We start from the raw sequence: 22860 nt of genomic DNA, 5'->3' as shown, positions 1-22860 counted from the left end.
ACAGTATCTTTTTTTTTTTTCTTATTGGTGAGACCGGAAGTGGGAGAGGGGCAGAGAGAGGTGGGGAGAGAGAATCCCAAGCAGGTTCCTCACCGTTAGTGGCAGAGCCTAAAGCAGGACCTGAACTCCCGAAATGTGAGATCATGACCTAAGCCAAAACCAAGAACCGAATGCTTAACCAGCTGAGCCACCAAGCGCCCCTAAAACAGAATACATTAAAAGTAGATAATGGCTATTATAGAGGAACAATGGTAAGAATGACTTCAGATTTCTCACTGGAAACAAGGTAAGCAAGAAGAGGGTTGAGCAACATTGTTAAAATACTAAAGGGAAAAAAAGTTATAAACCTATACCCAGCAAAATTATCTTTGAAAAAGAAAGGTAAAAAATGTTTTCATTATATTTTGTTACTACTTTCATTACACTTTTTTCCAGTATTAAAGGAAGTACTTTAGGCAGAAGAAAAATGAATCCAGATGGAAATCTGGATTTATACAAAGAAAGGGAAAGTACAGAAATGGTGACCACATGAGTAATTATATTAGATTTAGTTCTTATTTAAATCTCTTTATAAGATTATTTAAAAAAAAAAAAAACACCAATATGGTGCCTGGGTGGCTCAGTGAGTTGATCGTCCATCTCTTGATTCAGCTCAGGTCATGATCCCAGGGTCATGGGATTGAGCCCTAGGTGGGGCTCTGTCCTAAGCATGGAAACTGCTTTAAGGTTCATTCATTTTCCCTCCCCCCCTTCTCTCTCTCTCCCTCCCCTACTTGTGGGAGCTTGCTCTCCAAAAAAACAAAAAACAGTATATCATGGGGTTTATAGTGTGAAAAGTAAAATGCAGGAGAATAATGGCATCAAAGTCATAGTGGAAAAGAGGACGTATACTTTTGTAAGGCTCTTCTATGTGAAGTGGTTATAATAGCACTTGAAGGTAGAGTGTGATAAAAGATGTAGTATAAACCCTAACACAACCACTAAGATAACAGTGATAGCCAATAAAGTAGCAAATGATATAAGATAGAATTAGCAAAAATTAACAAACCAAAAAAGGCAGAAAGAAAGAAAAGGAACAAGAGTAGATGGAATAAATAGAAAATAAGTAGTAGGGTGATACCCTCAAACCTAACCATCAATAAGCAAATTAAATGTAAATAGTCTAGACTCAGTTAAGGGACTGAAACCGATGTTAGATAAAATAAATAATGAAAAACAGGACCCAACTATATAGGACTTGAAACAAATCTTAAATATAAAGACACCAAATAGATTGGGGGGAAAAATGCTAACAGGAGTCAAAGCTGGAGTGGCTGTGTTATCAGAAGAGGTAGATTTTAGAGCAAAGAATAATGCCGGGGATAAAGAAGTTCATTTTATGAGATCTTTTAATCCATTGAATAGAAGAGCACTAAACATTGATAGAACTATTAACAGTTTTAAAACCTACAAAAACGGATGGAACTCTAAAGGGAAATAGCCAAACCCATTTTGTATTAAACCCAGATTTTAATACTTTTTTTTAAAGCTTATTTATTTTGAGAGAGGAGCATAAGTGGGGAATGGTCGGAGAGAAGGAGAGAGAGAATCTCAAACAGGCTCTACACTGCCAGCTTGGATCCCCAGCACAGAGCCTGAGGTGGTGCTCAAACTCATGAACTGTGAGATCATGACGTGACCCGAAATCCAGAATTGGTTGCTTAACCAACTGAGCCACCCAGGCGTCCCAGCAGTTGTCATTTTTAACGGTAGAAGAATTCTTTCCTCTTCAGATCAAAAATAAGAACACATGGGTTTCTATTCTCAACACTTCTATTCAATATTGTAGTAGAGATTCTAGCCAGGGCATTAGGCAAGAGAAAGAAAAGGCTTCCAGATTAGAAAGAAAGAAATAAAACTATCTTTATTTGCGAATGACATAATCTATATAGAAAACTTGATGAAATGTATAACTTTATACTAATTAAATGGCTGATGTGAATTAGAGCTGATTATTTGGGGGATCTGAAAACTCGGAGGATACTCTTGGTCATTCATTTGGAGACTGTCCATAAGAACAGAAGCGGGAAGAGTGTGGTGGACGCATGTAAGGCATGTGTTGAATTCATTCAGATAGATGACCAAACTCCCTGAACATTGATAAATGGAAATGTAGATTTCCCATGTATAAGGAGATGCTAGAACTTCAGGTGGAAAACTATTAAGAGGTAATTATGGTGGAGTGGTCCAAAAGCATTATAAAGAATGTGTACTTGTCCTGAGTACCACTGTAATGGAAAGGAAAATGTTGGCTGGTATAAGGAGGGTGGGAACATGTGCAAGAAAATGTTGGAGCTTAGAGAAGACTTTTCTTAACAAAGCTAAGGTTTCATGTAACTCGATGAAAGGACTCCGTAATGACGAAGGGCTGTGTTGGGAATGAAAGACATGAAGTAAAGGATATAGGAGGGAAGGGGTAGATGATTATGGTTGACTCTGTGTTCATCATAGCTAATGAAGGTGTGCATAAGAGGTTGGAGAAACAAATTGGTGATGACAGGAAAGGGTGGGGGAGAGAAAGGCAGCAGAGGAGAGCCAAACAGACTGATTTTAAGTTTCCTGTGGACCTACAAAACCCAGCCCCCTCTGGAATTCCAGATAGGCATGGCTGATGTGTACAGTCATACTTCCTGGTTCTTTTTGTTGTTTAGAGCAGGGGCGTGTGTATGTATGTGATGGAAGGAGGTCCTAAAATAAATGACAGAGCCTAACAGGAAGAAAAGATAACTAGGAGGGAAAATCAAGTCACAACGCCATACATGCATGTGAACATTTAATGTGGAAGATCAGAGAATAGCTGCTGGAAGCTAATGAGAAGAACTTGAAAAGACCATGGGCCTTAACTGTGAACCTTTAGAATAATTGGAAAACTAAATAAGACAAATGTAAGAAGAAAACAAGAGTGTTGAGAAATACTTGTAACAGGTATTACAGAGTTTATGGCTGTCCCATTTAAAGAAATACTAACTAGAATCCAGTCGATAGTCCATAAAGAAGATGATTTATGAAAAGAATGGCAAAGAAATAAACGGGAAAAATTCAACTTTGCCATAAGTTCAGTTTTACTAAAGAATAAGAAAAATGTTAACTTTATACTTAAATTTACCAAAATTGTTTGTTTATGATAAGACCCAATGTTTGTTAAGATTGTGGCAGCATGCATCACTGATGGTACGATTGACTTTGTCCCTTTTCTTGGAAAGCAGTTAATCGCATAAGTGTTATCAAAATACTCACATTTTTTGACCTAATAATTGTGCCACTGAGAATTTATTTTAAGCACATAATTTCAAAGAAGCTATATGTGCAATGTGATCCTTGTAACATTTGTGTAACTTAAAACTTTAAAATAATTTAAGGGGCGCCTGGGTGGCTTAGTCGGTTAGCATCCAACTTTCGCTTAGGTCGTTATCTCGCCGTTCGTGGGTTCGAGCCCCGCGTTGGGCTCTGTGCTGACTGCCAGCTCAGAGCCTGGAGCCTGTTTCAGAGTCTGTGACTCCCTCTCTCTGACCCTCCCCTGCTCATGCTGTCTCTCTCTCTCTCTCCTAGAAATAAATAAAACATTAAAAAAAATAATAAAATAAATANTGTACGTGCGTGCGTGTGTGTGTGTGTCTTGGTCCGTCCTCCACTTGTGCTGTCTTGCCAACTAAATAAATATTTTAAAATAAATAAAAATAAAAAATAAAGTGTGCCTGTAAGTGAAAAATGGGAAAAGAACACGTCAATATAAGTGTGCTTTGATATGGCTAAATATATGTGAAATTTTGTTCTTGAAATTATTTCTTTATAATGTTTTGACATCAAGCCAATTAAAAGTAAAATAGTTACTGGAAGAGTGGGGAACAACTGAAAAGAAAATCTACCTTGAAAATTTGTTTCTTAAAATAAAAGCATCACAAGAAAGGTAAGTCTATCCAATTTTAGCAAGACAAGAATGTTTGCCTTTTCTTCAGAAGGAGAGGGAGTCCAAACTTTATTGGATTGTTAACTTCAGCAATCTTTTACCTTTGACATAATTTTTAGAAGAAATTTAAATTGTCAAAACTTAAAGGGCCAAGAAGTCCTCCAGAGAGTGGGTCCTATGGATAAAGAAAGAAAAATTGGAAGGCTTGCACCTTGGTAGAGCAACAAAAGTGAGCTCTATCCCAAGTGAATTCTTTGACTGGAGAGGCACAAGGAATTTGCTGATAAAAGGATTGTTAACCTATGGATTACACAAGTGCTCCCCCTTCCCTTTTTTTTCTCCTTCTGAAACTAGAAGAATGGAGTCTAAAGGCTTAGGAGAATATATTGATGTAACCTGGAGAAAATTCAGCACTTGGAATTGAAAAAGGTGGAAGAATCCTTTTAAGGATATTTATTACTTCACTTGGAAAATAGTCAAGTGGTATGCCATTCAGTTAAAATAGAAAAAGATCATGCTAATTGGAAAGAAATACAGAAAACATTCATGAAAATTTGAGTTATTGTAGAAACTTTAGTATTCACTTGCATATGTGTTAAGTCAACAAGAAAAGTTAAAAAGTCCAAAAAGTTAAAAATCCTTTAGGTATCTGCTAAAGGATTGTTTTATAAATGCCCATGGATTAAATTTACTTTTAGGATATTGAAATCCTATTTAGGAGAATTCTACTAGAGTAAACCAGAAGAATTGTCCAAACACCACAAAATTATGACGGCATAAATCATGCTCTGGGTCTAGGTCAAGGCCACCAGATTTCCCTTCAGCAGTTGTTAAAGTGACCCAGGGATTTCAAAAGTACACACAAAGTATCCATGTACATGTGTGCAGACTTGTGTGTTAGAGGGGTGAGGGGGAGAGTTAGTCTGTAGGTCCAAGTAAGATACTCAAGTGTTCCACACGATGAATAAAAATAGACAAGCCTCACTCCCAAAACTAATTTTGTTACAATTCCAGGAATGCTTTCCCTGTGTTTAAAAAAAAAAAAAAATTCACATCCATCTCCCTTGTATCACGGGTCTTGCTGAATTTAAGGGCTAAAAGACAAAAACTGAAAGCCTATGCAAACAATTATTTCCCCAAAGAGTGACTAAGTCGTATATTTATTAAAATTTGTGGGGTTAAATCTTAGGGGAGGTTTCAGTCTTACTAATGGAGCTTAGATCAGCCAGGAAAAAATGACCATGTAACTTAGGCTTCAGCCATCATCTTGTTTGAGTGGGGTCTGGGGATACCTGCCCATGAGGCCTTCAGCCAAATACGAGAGGCCATTGATGATTGACTCAGTTATTACTGTTATTTCCTCTTTCTTGTTGAACATAAATAATGAAATCCTAATGCTAGAAGAAACTTTAAAGAGCTAAGCTAGTCCACACTCATTTTGCAGATGAGGAATCTAAGGTCAAGAAAAACAAGTGGCTGGTGAGTCTAAGAGCTGTGACTACGACCTCTAGGACCATGCTCTTGTCCCATCAGCGCACTGGCTACCTGGGAGGCCATTGGAGGATGCCCACTTTGAGGAGAAATAACAGTGATCCAGCCTAGAGTCATGGCTGAGTCAGTTGGACATTTTTTCTCCCCTCCTAAGCTCCTGTTTTTATTAATAATGCCCATAAAGAAATTACTTTCTGAACGCAGGCTGTTTTCATTCCATCAACAAGGCAATGTATGGAACTGAGAACGCTTATATATTGCATCATTTATAAATAGGCCAGATAGTGGATTTATTGGTCATGTGTGTAATTTTACAATCAGCGTCACCAGTATTTAGTTCAAAATTGGACAGAATACTGTGACTTGATCAAGTTGTTGGTATACAGAGGAGGTATAGGGCTTTGGTGGCAAGCCCCGTGTTAGTTTTGGATATAGCACTTAGGACTCTTGGCTACCTACTTCTTGGCTCACTTGCTTCTTGGGATAGTAGTACTGATACTAGGATTGTTGTGACAATTAAATTGGGAAATAAATATAAACCCTTAGCATAGATCTTTAAAGAAATACTGAGATCGTCTTATGTGCCTCTCACTGGCATACAGGGTATATGCACTGTTTATTCATCATGGATTCTAGCAGTCTAATTGGGGAACAGACCTAAAACAACTGATAAGTAATCGTAACTGAAAATTACATAGAAGAACTGCATGCTAGAAAAACCTGAATCTCCCAGAATCAACGTAGAAAGCTTGCTTGATGAGGTAACGTTAAAACCGAACCTGAAGGATAAAGAATTTCCCAGGGCACCAAGGAACACTAATGGAGCAATATGTGCAAAGGTCCTGAGTTGGAAGGGACATGAGGGGAACCGAAGACTTAAGATGAGGGGGAGAATGGTACAAAATAAGCTTGGAAAAGGGAAGAGGAGTCAGATTGTAGGTGTTTTGAACTGTATAACTGTATCATGAGTAGTGAGAAGCTGTCCAAAGGGTTTAACCAGGGGATTGATGTGAACAGATGTGGATTTCAGGATGATCACTTCTCCTACTGTGTGGAGGCAACTGAGCAGGCCAGTAATGGACACAAACAGTTGAGTTAGGAGGCCCTTCTCGAAGTTGTCCAGGTGGTCACGGTGGAGGCGGCGAGTTGGCCAGTTATGGAAAGAAGTGGACATACTTGAGAACTATTTTACGGATGGAATTGACAGGCTTTGTAGATTAGGATTAGGAGAGAGGAAAAGGAAGTGCTTATGGAAGACTCCAGATACTTAGTCTGTAGAAGTACTCAAATGTTTTCAATTGCTACTACAACTTTTATTTTACCAACACTTCCATAGTATATCAGACCTTAAGACCGCATGTGATTTTGACTGGGAGGAATTCAAAGCCTCAGTAGTCAGTTGGTGACCATTAGTATTCTGAATTTTTATTTACTAAACACTTGAGAGCCCTGGGTGCTTTCTGTTCTCACTTATAGACAAGGAAATTGAGGCACAGAGACATTAAATAACTTGCTCAGTTAATAATAGTAGAGCCAGAATTGGAACCCAGACATTCTGTCTTTGGGGCCCATGTTATCTGGCCATTTTTATTCCTCAAAGCAACCTTTGAAAAAGGCATTTTGATGTTTTGACCTCTATATCTCTACTAAATATTACCATCTATCTCCTCCCTCCACCACCCCACCCTAAACTCATCCAACCCCGTGTAAAAGAATAAAATAGAGTTGATCTTATAGTCACCCTTATTGATTGCCCTTCTGGTTGAGCTGAAAACCTGGCTTTAAATTTAATTTTTTTTAATCCTTGCAAATGTGTAGAATGACTAAAATTTTTAAAAATGGTTTCTTCCATGCATAGTACATTTTTCTTATTTTCTAGACTGATTACGTAGGCTTTGTCCTCTAAACATTACTACAGTCATACTGTAAAAATATGAAGGCAGTAAAATGGAAGAGTACATATACCTTTGCAGTATAGATCTAGCCACATATGTTTTATTTGGAGAGAAAACATTTATGAGTATTCTGCAGAAACATTTATATGCCTATAAATAACATTGCTAGGTTACTTTGCTTAGCGTGAACATTTGAGGCCTTTTTTTGCAGTCAATTTATTATGTCTGTGTGAGGATTAAAGATGGTAACAATGATATAATCTGCCTGTTGGATTATAAATTTCCAAAGCTGTGTTTTGCATATGATTGCAGCAATTTCTGGAAGGCTGTTCCTTTCCTGGGGTACCTGCCTATTGTCAGCTTTAAAGAATCAAAGCAAATTAAACATGGCTGGTCTGTTCCATAACTGTGTCTTTTTCAAAGTTGGGGCCTGTCTCCTTTCTCTGGAAAATTCTCACTTGAGTTGTCCTGAACATAACCAGTAATAGACTGTTGAGCATTTGCATAGAGCTTTTCATTTTCAGGATTTCACAATCATTGCCTTTTAATCCATATGACACCCCCGTGAGGTAGGTAGGTAGATACATTCAAACATCCAAGTCTCCTGCAGGCAGATTCTCAGTGCCAGCAGGAATATTGTGATTGGCACTGACTTTCCTTAATTTCCCAGAGGCCAGACACCTGGAGAGGCTTTTCTGCAGGCCCAGGTACATTCCGGTGCTTCAGCCACATGGGGCTGCCTCCTCATTCCTTCTGCTATTTTACTAAGATTCAGTAACTACATGCACCATTAACCATAAAACTGTGGTGACTGTGTCAATCTGCATAAAACCCCATACAGGAGGGTATGTTTTAGAAGATTGTTAGAGGGCCCAATGAACATTTACATTCTATACAACAAACTTCAACTAGTGTCTACTTCTGTCACTCAAACAGGGTTCTTTTCATTCAGTGGTAATATCTGTAGCTCCAACTAACTATTTAGATTAATAAATAAGCCCCCAGGATTTCTCTTAAAGTCTATAATATATTCAGAAGGTATGCACAGCTAGTGATTAAATCATCAATACAGAATCGTTTGATATAGAATTATAGCAGTCATATGTTGTATGCTTATTTATATCAGGTACTGTGATAAAGATAATACATTGTATCATTTTGTAACAACTCCATGAGGTAGATGCTATCATTCCCATTTGAGAGATGATGAAAGTAGTAGGTTGCCCACAGTTCACTTACTTAAACCTAGTTTCTTCAGACTCCAAAGTTATTTCTTAACCATTAATTGATACTCCTTGCCTAAGGTGAAAGATACTATATAAAATTTGAAAGTGCTAGGACAACATATAACAAAACAGTGGTATTAATAGGGTAGAATATAAAAAGGTACATATTGACTTTCATTTTTAAAGAGTAAAGCAAAACCATGTAAAGGAATTGTTCTTATGTATATCACACTGTATATTTTTTTACCTATTCAGGTACCTGTCATAACTTTATAACTTGAGAAGTATTTTTATATCTTTTACTCTAATTTCTTGAAAAGGAATGATGATTTATAACTGCCCATACTAATGTTTAAAACCTTAGATTAATTGGGTGGTTAGAAATTACTGAATAGGTTAACTTTTAAAAATTAGTAGAACTTTGATTTGCAAAAGTACTTGTACATAGCAAAACATTCAAATGAAAGAAAAGAATCTTCTATTTAAGACTTCTTGATTTCCAGTTGCCTCAAGAATCATCACTAGTTTGTTTCTTATGGATCCTGTCAGAAATAAGTGTATTTGTTGGGGTATGTGCATACGTGTATATATATGTTGCACCTGATAAGCTTATATACTTAAACCTGTGAACCAAATATGTTGAAGTCAATCATGACTTGATTGATGATAGGTCCTAAATAATAAAAAATTTATATTCTGAATAGATTTTAATAGAAATCGTTTATTGCATGTATTATAAAATAGTTACCTATGCATAGATGATTACAACTGCACTTTTAAGAAAAATATTTACATACTATTAACCATGTATTAAAACTCTGACATAAATACTATGTAATTCTAATATAAGATGGTTATAATTTAGGTACCTTCATCTGTAGAGTTGCTGAGTTATATATGAGAGAAAATTTAGGAATTAGATGCAAAGGTCCCAGTAGATCCAATATTTCTTTGAAGTTTCTCTGCACTTCCAAATGTCTTTATTATAATTGATAAAATTTACAAGTGATGTAATATATTTAAAAATAGGGTAGTATTGTGAAGAAAAAGTTTTATTTCACTACAATACACAACTATATTTTGAAAATTTGAAGAGGATACTGTGTCATCAGTTTATCTGGAATTGTAAGTTAAGTTGCTAATTCCTTTTTTTGTTTTCGTTTTCTAATTTTAGGTTTCAGTATAAAAGCAGTGCCATTCCAGAATGCCATCTTGAATGTAAAGGAACTTGGAGGTATAACATTTAAAATCCTTTCTATGCCTGGCTTAAGCCTGTACTAATTTGATATTGATGTTACATGTAGTTAAAACATTATTATTCTAGTAAGTGATTTATTTTTGCCTTTTACCTTGGTAATAGAGATATTTCTTTATATGTATATTAAAGGTTGTCAAAGAATTCTAAGTAATAAACTTTTTTTCTAATTTGAGAACCATACTATTCTATCTCATATGCTATATACTCTTCAGTTTCACTTGTTCAAAAAATTTATTCCTGATTCAGAAGTATGAAGAGTGTTTTAATGTAATAGACACGCCGTACATTATGCAGGGTGAAGAACTGTGTTTTAGAGTAGTTTGTATTCCTACTGCAGGTTTTATTGTATTAGATCTTTTTAGAATGTATTTGTTCTGATAATAAATCTTTGCCAGTGGGTTCTTTGCTGGTCGGGCACATTTATTGGATAGGCTGTACCCCAAACTATACATCACTCAGTCTTTCATTACACTCTCTGTCTGGGATTTTTTTTTATTGTGTTTTATGTCAGTCAGGGTCTTAACCCATGTAAATAGGTTAACAAAGAAATCAGTCAATTCAGTGAACCTACTAAATTCTCTAATGGCACAGGAAAATGGTAAGTGCTCTGAAGTTAAGTATCATATTGGTGAGTTTAATGACTTAGAAGAAAGTTCTCTTCCATCTCTTTAATCACTTTGTGATATTGACCTTGCCCCCCCTCACTTTTTTCTAAGTTCATTCTAACTGATTTACTTTTAACTTGATGCATTGAAACACAAACTTTATGCTATTTTAATAGTGTTTAATGGCTTCTTATTTTTATCTCTTAATGTATTAGTGGATCTTCTCAGATGTTTTAGAAAGCTGTATCTAGGACAAGTTTACTTCTGTCCGTCTGTTTTATAGCTACCTTTAATTTTTATAGCATCAATATTCAAATCAATCATGGTTGATAAATTCTGGTTTTCCTTTAAGGCATTTGGTTTTGTCATTTAGACTACAGAAATTATAAAACATGAGTGTTCCTGTAATGGAGACATTTTTCTATGTAAAAATTTTCCAAAGACTGCTCTTTTAGGTTGAATATTTTGATATTACTTTGTGGTGTCTAGTAACTGCTTCTCAGTGATCATGGTATTAGAGAACATATTGTAAAAGTCCACGGAATCAAAATGTATGGTTTGAGAATTCTGTTGGTTTTAAATGTAGCTGACACATAGTTAGGATTTTATGACTAGGCCAGACAGAGAACTTTTATTGAACCCCCTCCAGGTGTAAGAAACTGCTGATTAATTGATAAGCTATTTATTATAAATGTTAGTTGGATGATGCAAATAGTGAATGTGTCTAGACAATTGAAGTGAACACTTCAGGGAATTTTTGTAGCCCTGATTCTGTGCCACTGTGAGATTGAAATTCAGTATGATGAGAGAAGAATTCAAGGACGGGGAGTTTGTAAGGTGGGAGTCTGTCTCTTCCCACGCATGGTTTGATTTTACTAGAGTGGAGGGCAGGGAGGAGCTGCACTGACAGTTGCAGTAATGGACATGGCAATGGAGAGGGTACCATAGAGTTTGGTGATAACATTTTAGTTTTTACCTCTTCTGTGATGACTTGAGATGTAGGTAAAAGATAAAGTTTTCAAGTTTGGGACAAGTATGTAAGTTTCAGGCTAATGATTATATGGTGTTTGGCATATGATAATCTACCCCCTTAATTTCAATAGTCCTATTTTCAGTTGAGAGGCTGTCTCAAGAAGGTGATTTTCTGAGTAGAATCTAATTTGTATCATGTATTGAATGCTCAGAGGCAAACTATGGAGGGAGTTTGATGGTGCGTTCACTAAGTGCTTTATTTAACAAATATGTCTTTGAGGGCCCACTCTGCCTGGAAAAGGACTGGGCCCTAGGCTGTGTCTCACCCAAGAATGTAGGAAAAGCAAACTACATGGGAAGAATGTAGTTTTCCTAGGATTTACAGTATCTCTTCTGTAGTAAGCAGCTCATCCCAATATGAGGTATATATGTGGCATTTATGGAGACTTGTGACCAACTGAAATCAGGTTGCTTGCCTGAAAATTTCTAAGTTTAGGAGGAAAGAGTGGGAGTGTTTCAGGATTTAATGTGTGAAGATACCAAACCTTTATGTACCAATAGAGGATTTCTCAGCAGTTGGATCAGGTTGTTAATCAAGGGATACACTCAAGAAGATAGATGTAAAGACCGCAATCCCGAGTGCCGCGACATCGCTGGTGTGTGGAATGCTCAGGTAGTTCTGCTTACTGGGGGGTTATTTCAAGAGGTTGGCATGGCCCTGCTCCTCCCTGCCAACTCACATCACCCCCATTCTCAGACTTAAGTTGAATTTCTTACCTCTTCAAAATAAGAAGAGTCATGAACTTGGGCTCCTTATCTATTAAGCAGAAATGGTATGAAATGAAATAACAATGACCGGGGGAGTTAAGTGAAACTTCATTTCACAACTGATAGATGTCTGTGTATATGCATATATATAATTTATATGTAAAACACATACATAGTTCTCTGTTCTCATCAGTTTTCTCTTTTCTGAGGGTGTTTCCTAAATCTTTCACCTAACTGAATTCTACTTCTGAAACCAATATTGCACTGTATATTAACTAACATTTGAATTTAAAAAATATATAAACTCAAAAAAATTCTTAAAATTCTCATTCACCTACATTTTTCTCATGTGGTCTTTTCCTACCATTCACGCAATCATTCTAGCACAGTTGTATATCAAGCCTGATTCTAGGAGCTGAGAATAAAAGATATTTAAAATACACCCCCTCCCCATCTTCAAGAAATTCCTGATTTGGGGTTGTGGAGACATTTCATGAAAATAAATATTTGAAATTGCAGCTGCTTTTCATCATTCATTTTCTGTCTCTGACTCTCTTCAGTCGAGCTCTTGTTCACTCAAGGTTCTGACTCCAGTGCTGTAGTCCTGCTTGCATCTTGATCTCTTCAGGACTCACTTCTGAATCAGTCTTTCCAATCTATCTAGAGTCTTCCACAAATCCATCATCTTCATATTCTTTTATTCTTTTTAGTTCATGTATTCAACAACTATTTATCAAGTACTTGTATGTCCAGGCTGAGTTCTAGAGACTGGTGGTTATAGCATCAAGACAAGCACAGTCCTTGCATAGACAGCTAATAGACACAAGGGGAGTCTCTGGTATACTTCTCTCCTTGATTAAAGCCAAATATTCCTACTTACAGGCCTGGAACTTTCTAGGTAAATCCCTTCAGTACTTGCAGGGATTTTAAATGCCATCCAGAAGAGCTCTTCCGATCTCTACAAAGGCCATTCTGTAGTATTACTTAGTGGATTTGTTCTTCTTGAAAATTCTTCCATTTGGGAAGCTTTTGTTGAAACTAACCTAAATCCTTTTTTAGTTTTAATTAATTACCCTGCTTGTCTTGTGATAAATATTATTCTGGTAGTTGTGCAAGACACCTAACAGGATCCTCAATTGACAGAAAGCTGCACCTTTGAACGAATTTCCCTTATTCCTAGTAGAGGAAGCCCAGCCACTCTATATGATTCTAGGCAAGTCTGTTTTCCTGTATCTTGGTTTCTGTATCTGTAAAATGTAGTACTAATAGTTCCTGCATTATATGATCGTTGTGAGGACTAAATTAACATAGGTCAAGTACTTAGAGATTGCCTGGCCCATAGCTAACATTTTTGGAAGATTTACATCATAATTATACCGTTGCCCCTCCAGCCCCCCCCCCAAAACACCTTTCAATAAAACCTTTCCCCCACGGTCTCTAGAAATCGCCCAAATTACATATTGATTGCTTTTTCTCTTTGCGGTCATGCTTCTCTCCCTCGTGGACGAGATGATCTTGTTCTTCATTTTGTTACACCTGTTTAAACTGAAAAGTCACAGGGAAGGGACCTCCTTGGAATCTTTTGGTTAGCTGCCTAGCGTATTTTTTGGCAGTGCACACGTGTTAATATTAGATGTTTTTGTCCCATCTACCTTATCCTTCATTTTCTCTGTTTTCAGTTTCCACCTGCAAAATCTCTTCTATCCCAATGCCTCTGAGTTGCTTCCATTCTGTTTGGCTTGTGTATCTAAACCACATTACTAAGGTAAATGAAGCATCCTGCATTTAGCTGAATGGGAAGCACCAGCCCCATTGCAGCAACCTTACACGTAGCTCTGGTAAGTTTTCATTTTAGACATTTCCAGTCCTGAAATCTACAGGCTTTTAGGCATTCATAGAGGTTTTTCTCTTGGTTTTGAAATTTCATTTGCAAATTGATAGGACCCAGAGAGGACAATTTCATTTCTTAACACGTTTGACTTGTTACCATTTATTGATAAGGATCCAGACCTCTTAATACTCCTTTTGCTTTCCCTAACTGCATTCTGTAACAACGATTGGCCTTGTCAAATGCCTTGTTTTCTTCCTCTGATATTCTAATGAGTTCTGTCTGCCTTGCTTCCCCACCCTGTAAACTGTTTGGCAGTCTTGTCTTCCCAGTTGATACTGGAAAAGACGAAAGCTAAAAAGCAGTGAGCTGTCTTGTATGCCTCAGTATTGGCCGCTACTTGTCAATCAGAAGGAAAGTTCATGAAGGTTTTTGTTTGCACTTTCTTTTTCTCCCTCTAAAAATGAGATGACTTTCCTTTTTCAGGAAGTGGTGAGGGTAGTGTGGAACAGTGCAAGTTGTGTTCATTTACCCATTTACTTCAGCCCATGCAGTGGTGATTGATTTTTGAGGATTGTCAGCTAAGCCATTTTTTAAAAGGTTGCTTCTTTCAGCAGCCAAGCTGTTATATGAAACAGATGTTGACTCTGTCCTGTTTCTTTGTTTGCCTGAAGGAATACACCGCCTCCTCATAGAGAAAGGTGCTGGTTCTTTGTATCCTGCTATGTATCCTGCTAGTTATCTTTGGGTGCTGTTAATCTGTCCAGGTTGTGTGCATTTCTTAATTTCGCCAGACACTGTACGGATTTCTTGACAGGCAACCCAGAGGGCACTGCTGCCTGCTTCTTTGAATTTCTGCTTTCTGTACCCAGGCCATTTGATGTCTTTCACCAAAATAAAGCTTTCTTCCTTCAGAGTCTTATATATTAAAACTTATTTCAGAAGGAAGAACAAGAACAGCTCTCTAATTCTTATTTGATGTGTTCTCACAGCCTTAGGTGTATTATGATTATTACCTCCATATCTTCACTACCACCTCCTTTTTAGAACAAATCATAGCTAAATCTCTATGAATTTAATGTCACTGCCTCTACTATCCAGTAGAGGAGGAATCAAGACTGTATGAACAGTATAGGTAGACTTGAAGAGCTTATTATGGCCACATTGCTTTAAGGAACAAGTGGAGTTCAAAGATTTCTTGCTGCTATAGGAGAGAACAACTTGCCATTCAAAAACTCTTTTAGACGTCTCCAAACAAAGATTTTTCTGGAAGAGGTGGCAAGAAACCATGATCCTGGCACATGACAGCACAAAGTGGGGGTCGGTGGAAGGCCAGGTCCATAGCATACCTTGTGATCATGCTGTAAGCTAAATTCTAGTCAGCTGCACTCAACTAAGTATGCAAATTCCCTGTCTGTTGTAGAATTACAGGGAAGAAATGGGATTCAGCTTCAAGACACTCTGTCTCTCTATGCATTTGAACTTCTTGTTGTTGTTTTCTTATCTGCAAAATGTAAGTTTCAATAAATCATCACTACTTATTTCCCAAGGGATTGGGCTGGAAAAGAAAAGTTCAGTTGCCTAAAGCCCCTCGAGGGATGCTTTAAGATAGACAGCAGTATTTCCACTAATTCTGTTTTTATAGTGGCGGTTCCAGTGTCATATGTAATAGTGAATGATCGAAACTTCTTGATATAGTATTGTTTCCTTATCTAGGAAAAGAACCAGGCCTTTCTGGAATGGGGACAGCCAGTTAACTCCTGGCTCTCTGAGCTGTGTACTTTCTCACTGAGGCTTAGGCTCTACTAGGGGAAATGATATTGGTATAAAGCCAAGTCACTTGGATGGGAGTTGAAAGGCCACAGCTATCTGAATTGGTTGAACAGGATCCCAGGGTGGTGGTGTTCAAGCGTTTTTTACACTTGCTAAGGGAAAACTGAGCCAAACAGTCAGCAGAGCCAAATAAATGAATCTGGGGGCCCAGAAGTCCGTTACTGGCTGATGTAGACCTGACCTTAATTTCTGTTTTCTTCTGGAGAAGTGCCCTAGGAACTTTTTTTAAATTTGCCTTCCTAGTCCTAGTTTAGTATAGTACTTAACAATCCACTCTTCTAAGACTAGAAAGATACACAGATAGGTACACATCAATACAGTGTTCAAGAAACTAGTTTCTGGCCTTTTGAGAATAGGGATCTCACATGCCACTGAGGTTGCTGCCTCCCCATTGATTCCTATTCAGGGGCAGTCAGGTCATTTTATATCTTCCAACTCTACCAAACTTCCTCGCAGAACATTTGTGTTGGGTTCTTAGCTTCTTAACCCTCACAAGATAGTAGATATTTCTGTTTCTCCCTGGGGTTGCCATAATAGCAACACATTTTCATTGTGTATTTGGTTTCAGTGTGGTATTGCAACAACAGCACTGGAAGTCAGGGGACCGGTATTTTTCTCTATCCAAATAAGCCATGAGACACTGGGCAAGGCTCTTAACTTTTCCAAGGCTGCTTTCTTTCCTAGCAGCTGAGGATGCTGGTAACCGTCCTCCTTTTGATATAACTAGTTTATTTATTTATTTTTTATCTTGAAACCCATAGTTATCTACTTCACTTTGGACCCTAGGGACCGTAGAGCCCATCTTTAACAACTATGCACGATTATCATACTTTATTTTCTTCTAATTTCATTTAACCCAGACTTCCTCTATTTTTTTTGGTATAGTAGACATTTCAAAAAGTTTGTATGTGTTGTGTGAGACAGGTATATGTCCATGAAATAACAACTCATACTAACTTCAAGTTCCTGTGACTTGAAGTCACTGTGCTGTTTACTTCAAGAAGCATTGCAGACTGGTGTGGGAAATACTGTAACAAGACCTAGTGCAAGATGCAGTTATGATCCTATAGAAAGGACAAACAAGATGTCATAGAAAGAAAGACAAGTCATAGAAGTGGCAGTGGGTTTGGTCTAATCTTCTTTCAACAATAAACTGAGTCCACTGTCAATTCCTTGACATTCATCTGTTTTCTTCCTAGACTTCTCCTCTGTGATGTCTTTGTCCTTTCTGTATGATCAGAATTGCATCTTGTACTCAATCTTGTTATAGTATTTAGTGGACCAGACTATAATGTTATGAAAAAATTGAAAAACACACCATAATCTTAAGAGTTTATTATATTGTGATATAAAACATATATGTAGCTCCAAGCTGGAGAGAAAATTGCTGGTTATGCCCCAAGATACTAGAGTAAGGCTAGACCCTTCAGAAGCAAAATGTTGTTTTGTTGTTGAATTCATTTCAGTGAATACTTAATAAATACTAATCATATGCAATCACTTAGATAATCCCTGCACGTGCACACACAGGAGCCCCTGAGCCCGATTCTTCAGATATATTTTTTTTAAGTTTTCTTTTACTTATTTTGAGAGAGAGAGAGAGAGAGAGAATGAGGGAGGGAGAGAGGGAGGGTCCCAAGCAGGCTCCACGCTTTCAGCACAGAGCCTGATGCAGGACTCCATCTCACCACTGTGAGGTCATGACCTAATTCGAAATCAAGAGTTGCACACTTAACCACCTAAGCTACTCAGGTGCCCCTCTTAAGATATTTTGATGGGAGAGTAATATTGGCCGTGATATTTATGAAATTTATTAGAAAAGATTAAACAACTTTACTAGATTTCTGTAATTAAAATAGCACCTAGACAGTTGTTCAAGACGTAATATGTTTGTAGCTATTCATTACTTACCAGACTAGGTTGGTTCTCTGACCTGTGCCCTCGAACTGAACAAACTTGAAATGGTTAGATTTGTTTTGAGCCATTGTAAATGTGTTGCTTTTAATTCCTTAAGGTCCAAAGTATTGTCAAGAAGCTCTATTAAAGATGCTTGTTCATTTTAACCTTGAAATTCACTGATATTTTAGGGCATCATTGTGAGACGTAATAATGTAAAGAATTTATTGCATAAAGTTAACTTTTTAATACAGGTATCTGGAGTACTTATGATTGAACATTGAAGGTTGATTTTTTTTTTTTTTGTCTATTCTCTCTCCTTTGGAAAATTTTATAAAATTTCAAAAAATCAGAAAATGATTATAAATTAAATCTATAACAAAGATTTAATCTACAATGAAGAAAGGAAAGCATGACAAAGACTGAGGTATGGGCAATGGAAACATAGAAGGGGAATTCATCAGGATTAATAATCAGAGAGCTTATTGGAGTTATTAATTGGGGCTTTACATTTGGAGCTATGCCTTTATTTTTCTTCTCTCCTTGTGTTAAGTAGCGGGTAGCAGCTGTGTTTACCCACAAACTAAATCTTGGAAGTGGGTGCTAGACTCAGAGAGGCAAGACAGTGCCCTAATAATGCACTGACTGCCAGGTGGGTTAGAAAGCCCACACACACAGGAGAGAAGCCACTTGTCTGTCCCTATTAATCACTGAAAGTAGGCAATGGTAAACAAAATATCTGGCAAACATAAATTCTTAAAAGATAAGCATATAATCACAGCACACCACAATATGAGGAAAATCAGCACCATCAAAGAAAGCTTACCCCATCAAAAGTCAGAAGAAAAAGTATTGAGACACCTAGAGGTAACAGAGTGATCAGAAGAAGACATTCAGAGACAGCAGGTTTTGTATTCATGAAAAGGAATCTAACCCAGGAACGCCTGGGTGGCTCAGTCAGTAGAGCATCCAAGTTCACCTCAGGGTCATGAGTTCAAGCTCCATTGAGTATGGAGCCTGAGCCTACTTAAAAAAAAAACAACAACAACAACAGAACTTGGGAAATGAAAATTTGACTTCACAATTTAAAATGAAAATGTCATTTGACACAATTCAGATGTAAATTTTAAAAAACTAAGGATTGAGTTAGGGAATTTCCTCAGAATCCTCTGCAAAAGGATGACTTAGGAAGTATGAGAGATAATTGAGAAGACTGAAGGAATAGAGTTCTAAAGTCCCTCTAAGAGTTCTAAAAAGAGAGTAAAGAGAAATTACAGAGAATAAAATAATCAAAATAGAAAAACCTCAAATATTAAAAAGTGCTTAAATTTAATGAGTCTTCCAAGGCCAAGAAAAGGCTTCTATCTACACATATTATAAAGAAAAAATCATTAATTGTAATAATCACAGGAACACACAAGGAAGTGAATTCTGATTTTAACATGGGAGATGTCAGTCAGGTAGAATCATAAAGTATATTTTCTTTAGATTATAGATCATAATTAAAAGAAAAAGTTTTTTTTTAATTTTTTTATGTTTTATTTCTGAGAGAGAGAGGGAGATACAGAATCTGAAACAGGCTCCAGGCTCTGAGCTAGCTGTCAGCACAGAGCCCGATGCGGGGTTCGAACCCACGAACTGTGTGATCATGACCTGAGCCGAAGTCAGACGCTTAACTGACTGAGCCACCCAGGCATCTCTAAAAGAAAAAAAAAAAATTTTTTTTAATGTTTATTCTTAGAAAGAGAGAGAGAGAGATCGAGAGAGAGAGAGAGAGAGAGAGAGAGATACAGAATCTGAAGTAGGCTCCAGGCTGAGCCCAGTAGTGGGCCTCAAACCCATGAACTGTGAGATCATGACCTGAGCCAAAGTCAGGAGCTCAACCAGCTGAGCCACCTAGGTATCCCATTAAAAGAAAATTTGAAATTTAAATATATTTCTTTAAAACTTAAGAGTAAACACTTAAATGCTAAAACAGTGAAAGTAGGATGATGTCTACATAAATACATTTTTCAATCTGGAAAACTACTTATTCAGCTAAAATAAAAAAGAATTCTCTTAGAATGGAGTTGACTGAGATCAAGTAGAATTTTTGTTTTTTCTTGTATGAACTTTGTTCATGAGAATATTTTAAGAAATACAGTTTAAAAACACCATAAAGATAGAAAGCTAAGGATATTTGATAAGTTCCGCTTGACATGCAAAAATGGAAAAATAGCAAAATAATCATGATAAACAGAAAAGATGTATACATCAATAATTTTTAAAATGTGAATAAATTCTCCTTTTATATTAAGTTTAAAAAACCTAATGTAAAACAATGAGTTTAAAAAACAATGACTGTAACATATATGCGGTTATGAGACACTTCTGAAACAACAATGACAAATGCAGCAAGGTAAAAATAAAGGGATAGAAAAGATAGCCTTAAAAAAGACCATTGAAAAGAAAGTACTGGGAGCAATGTTAACATCACATGAAGCGAGGGTTCCCTGGGTGGTTCAGTCGGTTAAGCATTGACTTCGGCCTAAGTCATGATCTGTGCTGACAGCTCAGAGCCTGGAGCCTGCCTCAGATTCTGTGTCTCCCTCCCTCTCTGTTCCTCCCCAACTCACATTCTGTCTGTCTCTCTCTCTCAAAAATAAATGTTAAAAATTTTTTAAAAAATCAGATGAAATGCAATTCAAAGCAAAGAACATTAAGTTGATTTACGTTGAGAGAGATTTTCATGTTGATCTAGGATAACTGACTACACCTGAACCTTTACCTATTTCTGAACCTTATAACACAAAAGCTAAGAAAAATGTAACAAACAGCCAACAGATTCACAGTCTTAATCTAATTCATAATTACAGAATTTCACACTTAAGTAGAAAACACATGTTCTTGGGGTGTCTGGGTGGCTCAATCAGTTAAGGGTCCCAATCTTGATTTAGGCTCAGGTCATGATCTCATGGTTTGTGGGATCGAACCTTGTCAGTAAGTATGGAGCCTGCTGGAGATTCTCTCTCCTCTTTCTTTGCCTCTCCCCTTGCTCACGCATTTGTTCAAAGTAAGCATTAAAAAAACAACACATGTTCTTCTAAAATACACATAAAATTTACACACAACTATGTATGTTTTCTGACTGAAATCCAGTAAAATTAGAAATTAGTAGCAAATAGACAAAATAAGAACACATGAAACAGTATTTAAAAGTGCCCTAACCTAAAAAACCCAAATGTCCATCGACCGATGAATGGATAAAGAAGATGTGGTGTGTGTATATACAACAGACTACCTCGCAGCAGTCAGAAAGAATGAAGTCTTACCATTTGCAACAATGTGGATGGAAGTAGAGTGTATTATGATAAGTGAAATTAAGTCAGAGACCAATATCCTAAAATTTCACTCAGGTGGAATTTAAGGAACACAACAGATGAACATAGGGGAAGGGAAGATAAGATAAAAAGAGGGAGGCAAACCATAAGAGACTTTTAAATACAGAGAATAAACGGAGGTTTGCTAGAGGGGAGGAGTATGGGGGATGGGCTAAATGGGGGATGGGCATTAAAGAGGGCACTTGTTGGGATGAGCACTGGGTGTTAGATGTAAATGGTGAAACACTGGGCTCTACTCCTGAAACCAATACTGTATGTTAACTAATTTGAATTTAAAGAAAATTTTTAAAAGGAAAAAAGTACCCTAACATTATACCCTGTATAAAAATCAAAATGGATCCTAGACCTAAATATAAAACCTAAAACTATAAAACTCCTACAAGAAAACTTAGACAATTTTTGTGACCTTGGGTTACACAAAGATTTCTTAGATAAGACACACAAAATATCCTAGAAGGAAAACTGGTATGTTGAATTTCATAGTACTTTTGCTTTTTGTTTTTTTTATTTTTTTTAATTAAAAAAATTTTTTTTTAATGTTTTATTTATTTCTAGGAGAGAGAGAGAGACAGCGTGAGCAGGGGAGGGTCAGAGAGAGAGGGAGTCACAGACTGAAACAGGCTCCAGGCTCTGAGCTGGCAGCCAGCACAGAGCCCGACATGGGGCTCGAACCCACGAACTGCGAGATCATGACCTAAGCGAAAGTCGGATGCTTAACCGACTAAGCCACCCAGGTGCCCCTACTTTTGCTTTTTGAAAGGCTTTGCTAGAGAATGAGAAGACTGCCTGTTGGCTAGCTAAACATTATTTGGAAATCCTGTGTCTGATAAGGAATTTGTATCCAAAATATATAAAGAACACTCAGTAACAAGAAAATAAACATTCCAAAAATGGGCAAAAACTTTGAATATATTCTTTATAAAAGAAGATATAAAGAAGGCAAATAGGCTCATGTAAAAGAGGCCTTTATTAGACATTAGGGAAATACAAATTAAACCATGACATGCATATTAAAATGTCTAAAATTTAAAAGCCTGAATATATCAAGTGTTCTGGAAAGAATGGAAACTAGAATTTTCATTTACTGCTGGTAGAAACCTATAGTGGTACAACCACTTTGAAAAAAAGTTTGGTTTGCATTTACCTTAAAGGACTGCCAGTGTTAGGATCAAGCCATTCCACTCTTAGGAGACATGAAAATTATGTTTACACAAAATCCTCTATGTAAGTGCTCATAGCAACTTTATATTTAAAACTGGTAACAACTCACATGTCATCAGTTGGTGAGTGGATAAACAGATGTGGCATATCCATATAAGGAAATCGTATCTGGCAGTAAAGAATGAACTATAGGTACATACCATAACATGGATGAATCTCAAAGTAATTCTGCTGAGCAAAAGAAGCTAGACAAAATGGAATGTGTAAGGTGGTATTCCCATACTCGGATAAATTTTTATTCCACTTAGAAAGTACTAGAAAATGCAAACTGATACCTAGTAACAAAGTATTTCAGGGATTCCCTGAGGGATAGGGACAGGAGGCTGGGGAGGGGTGGAGTGGAGGGATTTAAAGGGTTGTGAGGGGGTGCCTGGGTGGCTCAGTCGGTTAAGTGTCTGACCCTTGGTTTTGGCTCAGGTCATGATTTCATGGTTATGAGATCCTGTCGGGCTCAGCACAGAGAGTGGAGCCTGCTTGGGATTCTCTTTCTCTCTCCATCTCTGCCCTCCTCCCGCCCCCCCCCCCCCCCCCCCGCGCTCAC

General features: G+C 37.2%; 1 protein-coding gene across 3 annotated transcripts in view; it reads left to right on the top strand.

Moving 5' to 3' along the window:
* Positions 1–22860, top strand: part of ARL15 (ARF like GTPase 15) — a 401299-nt gene that overhangs the window by 148815 nt on the left and 229624 nt on the right. For all 3 annotated transcript variants that reach the window (XM_077752508.1, XM_077752509.1, XM_077752510.1), the window contains exon 3: positions 9733–9792. In XM_077752508.1, the coding sequence (XP_077608634.1) occupies positions 9733–9792 (60 nt within the window). The remainder of the gene's footprint in view (positions 1–9732; positions 9793–22860) is intronic.

Source organism: Crocuta crocuta, unplaced genomic scaffold (assembly GCF_008692635.1).
Source record: "Crocuta crocuta isolate KB4526 unplaced genomic scaffold, BGI_CrCroc_1.0 scaffold181, whole genome shotgun sequence".
Taxonomy (NCBI): Eukaryota; Metazoa; Chordata; class Mammalia; order Carnivora; family Hyaenidae; genus Crocuta; species Crocuta crocuta.
Note: the sequence above shows the minus strand (reverse complement) of the source record. Positions and strands in the feature narration are given on the sequence as shown.